Genomic DNA, 3,316 nt, shown 5'->3' with positions numbered 1-3,316 from the left:
TTTATTTATCAGAACTTTAATATATTTTGATGTTTTTCTGTTCTGTTGTGACAATGAAACAAAATTATTATAGTGAGAACTCAATAACAAATACCTAATGTTAGGGAAATCTGTATGTTTTGTTGTGTTTGTGGATATTTTTAAATATATATCGCTTTTTAGTTTTAGAGAGCTGAAGGGCTGACAGGTTGTTCCGAATCAAAACACGGACAGAAACAGGTACGTTAACATTAATCAGGGCAGATATTTTAGATGCAATATTGTTCCAGAACTGACCAACAGGAGAGTAATCCCAGAACATATGAAGATAAGTGCCCTGAGTCTTCAGTGGGCAGAAAGTGCATAAAGGGCTGTTAATTATTTTCATGTGATGCAGTTGAGGCACAGGGGAGAGATATGTCCCATTAATTAAATTGTAGTGAATCTGCTGATGGTCTGGATTGTGCGATACTTCTGGGACGTTAGACCAAACATCACGCCAGTCAAGATTGTTGCTCAGGTCTGGACAATCACGTTCCCAGACCCTCTCAATAGGAAGGCCAGTGCGACCAGATATTGCCAAAAACTGATAAAGCCTGGATACCATACCACAGGTTTTTGGCTGCATAGTGAATAATTTCCAAATAGGATGGATGTGCAACCAACTCTGCCAGGGAGCACCATATGCCTCGAGTGCTGATCATAATTAAAAGGTAAATGGAAAAATGAGGAACGTAGTAGACAGAATGCATTTTGTCAGTCAGAAAAAGAAGCCAGTCTTGCTAAAAATGCCTTTTAAATAATGAACCCCCCTTTGTTCCCACTGTGGAGCTGTTGTAGGCCTCCCACCAATCAACAGTGCTGCAGTGTTGAATAAAGAAGAAAATGTGTGTCACTGACATAATATATGGCAATGTGTTTCAGCCAATCTCTAAGTCTTGATGAGATGAGAGATAATGGGGCCAAGAAGCTGGCACTGTTTATTAGAGATATAGGAAAAGATCATTTTATTATCACTGAAAATTTTATATATGTTGGTTTCGATAGGTTTGTTGGGAAAACGCAAAAAAATTGAAAAATGTCTCCTTGGGCTCTCAGAACATATAATGCCTCTGGACGGGTCTTATGCTATATTATGTGCTACAAATAATAGAAAATCTTGACAGAGTCATACTCCTGTTATCTAAACTCAGGTAGATTTGCCTATTTGTACACACACACACACAAACTCACCTCTTCTGTGTCTTTTAGTGTGCAGACGTGGTAGGGCATGGAGACCAGGGTCTGATCCCTGCGATCGGCGATGTAGAGCCACCACCACTCCTGCTTCTCCTCAGGGAAGTAGAGGCTGTAGACGGGGTGCGTCACCTTGGACTTGGTCTCCAGCAGGGCCCGCTCTCGCCGCTGGATGCTTTGTTGCAACGCCTCCCACTCCTGACGGGCAGGTTTGGAAGAGTGGAGGATTAGGTTGGGTACAGATACAAGCAGTGGTTCCTTTTATTATGCATTGATTAGCTTTAATTGGAAATCAGGGTTTTATGTTTAGGAAATACGGTACACAGACTGAGGGCTGCATTTTTGTGCTTCCAGGTGTGGCATTTATTACGACTGAAACACAAGACCCATGATGACCCGATGATATCTTCATCATATTGCTTAAACCAACATATGGCCCCATTTAAAGTTCTCTGACCTCTTCATCGTCGCCAGCTATCTCGTCCACCTCTGTGTCGCTTTGTTTGTCGCTGTCTTCGTCTCTCTCGCTGGGAGAGTCCTTGTTGGCTTCGCCCTCGTCCGACTCGCTGCCCTTGTCTGAGAGCTCGTCCTCGTCCTCCTTCACTACTGCTGTTGCGGCTGCTGCTGCTGCTGCTACTACAACTTCCTGTGGTACCAACATCAACAACAGGAATTTATGATTTAAGCGGCGGTTAAAGGTGTGGAAAAATCACCAAGCAGCACCGTGATTGGACACGTACATTTTCTGCCACGTTGCCATTTGCCTGTTTGGTTTTGGCAGGAGGTGCAGGAGTGGCCTTCTTCTTGGTTAATTTTTTCTTCTTGGACTTGGCTGTCTTCTTTGCCCCTTTACTCTTGTTCTGCCACACTTTTGTTTTGGTTTTACTTGAGTCTCCCTGCTGCACACACAGATAAAATAAGGTTAAGTAAACACTACACAATTTCTTGAACCATTAACTTTTTATCTTGGCTAAATCAGACATGAACAGGGTGATAGTGTTGTCTAAATGGGTTTGAGTTGACATGTGCTGTGTGTGTGTGTGTGTGTGTGTGTGTGTGTGTGTGTGTGTGTGGTGTGGTGTTTGTGTTGTGTTTGTGTGTGTGTGTGTGTGTGTGTGTGTGTGTGTGTGTGTGTGTGTGTGATCCTTACTGCTTCCTCTGTAGTGGCAGCCTCTTCTGTTAGACATGGTGTTGACTCTTGCTCCTTTTCAAACACCTCCTACATACACACATACACAGGATACAGTTAACTCATGCTTTTAAACAACGCACGCAGTCAACAGTACACTCTAGTGGTCATCCATAGAAGTGCGTCTCCAAGACCACAAAAAAATCCATTTGATTCACAAAGAAGTTTTTTTTTGTTTTTTTGTTACTCGTTAATAAGTCATTTATCAGTCCATCAATCCTTACCGCCATCCGTTTTCTGGTTAAGATGACGGTTACTGTGACAATAGAGCCTGCTGTGATGTTATTGCTGTCTTCATCATCAAGGACTGCAAAGACAGGAAGAGAAAGAAATACCTTTTACTACCCAAATGCTTGACAAAGACGAGTTGGAATCTGAACAGTTCCACAATGCATTTGTGGACAAGATTTATAATCTAACTAATTAGCAGTTAGACTAGACTGCGTCACTTTTTTCAAACTGCATGCACGACTTTGACTAAATCACCTCCAATATTACTGCTGTCATGCTTATGCAATCTCACCATATTTTGCTCCAAAGACGCTATAGGTTATGCACCTTTTTCTATGTATTAAAGCTATCTTTTCTGTACTCCATAGTTAAGTAGCACCTGCATCTATAAAGACAACAATCATACTTAAAAGGTGCCCTGCCACAGGTATTTTATTACTTTGTGGTAATGTCTGGAGTTCTACCATGGACTCTGTAACATTTTTTGTGGAAAAAAAATGTCTTGGTTACCTTGATTCAAGCCATTCTATTGTGGTATAGAAAGCCTGCAGGAAGACTCAGCTCGATTTGTGCCAGTTCTCATTGATACTCAACGAGCTAAGCTGTTTGACTCCAATTGGCTTAACCGCTGGCCAATGAGAGCCTGGCTATTAGTATCCTTTACCCAGCGCAACTGGGCAA

General features: G+C 42.1%; 1 protein-coding gene across 1 annotated transcript in view; it reads right to left on the bottom strand.

Annotated features, from left to right (window-relative positions):
• The window catches only part of sec63 (SEC63 homolog, protein translocation regulator), a gene marked incomplete at its 3' end in the record, with an annotated part of 13,685 nt that overhangs the window by 2,873 nt on the left and 7,496 nt on the right, over window positions 1-3,316 (bottom strand). Inside the window, 5 exon segments of the mRNA XM_032543555.1 lie at window positions 1,213-1,413; window positions 1,673-1,861; window positions 1,956-2,114; window positions 2,366-2,434; window positions 2,629-2,711. Of these exon segments, the coding sequence (XP_032399446.1) occupies window positions 1,213-1,413; window positions 1,673-1,861; window positions 1,956-2,114; window positions 2,366-2,434; window positions 2,629-2,711 (701 nt within the window).

This window comes from Etheostoma spectabile, chromosome 18 (genome assembly GCF_008692095.1).
Source record: "Etheostoma spectabile isolate EspeVRDwgs_2016 chromosome 18, UIUC_Espe_1.0, whole genome shotgun sequence".
NCBI classification, from domain to species: Eukaryota; Metazoa; Chordata; class Actinopteri; order Perciformes; family Percidae; genus Etheostoma; species Etheostoma spectabile.
The sequence above is the reverse complement of the archived record's forward strand: the minus strand, read 5'-3'. Positions and strand labels throughout refer to the sequence as shown.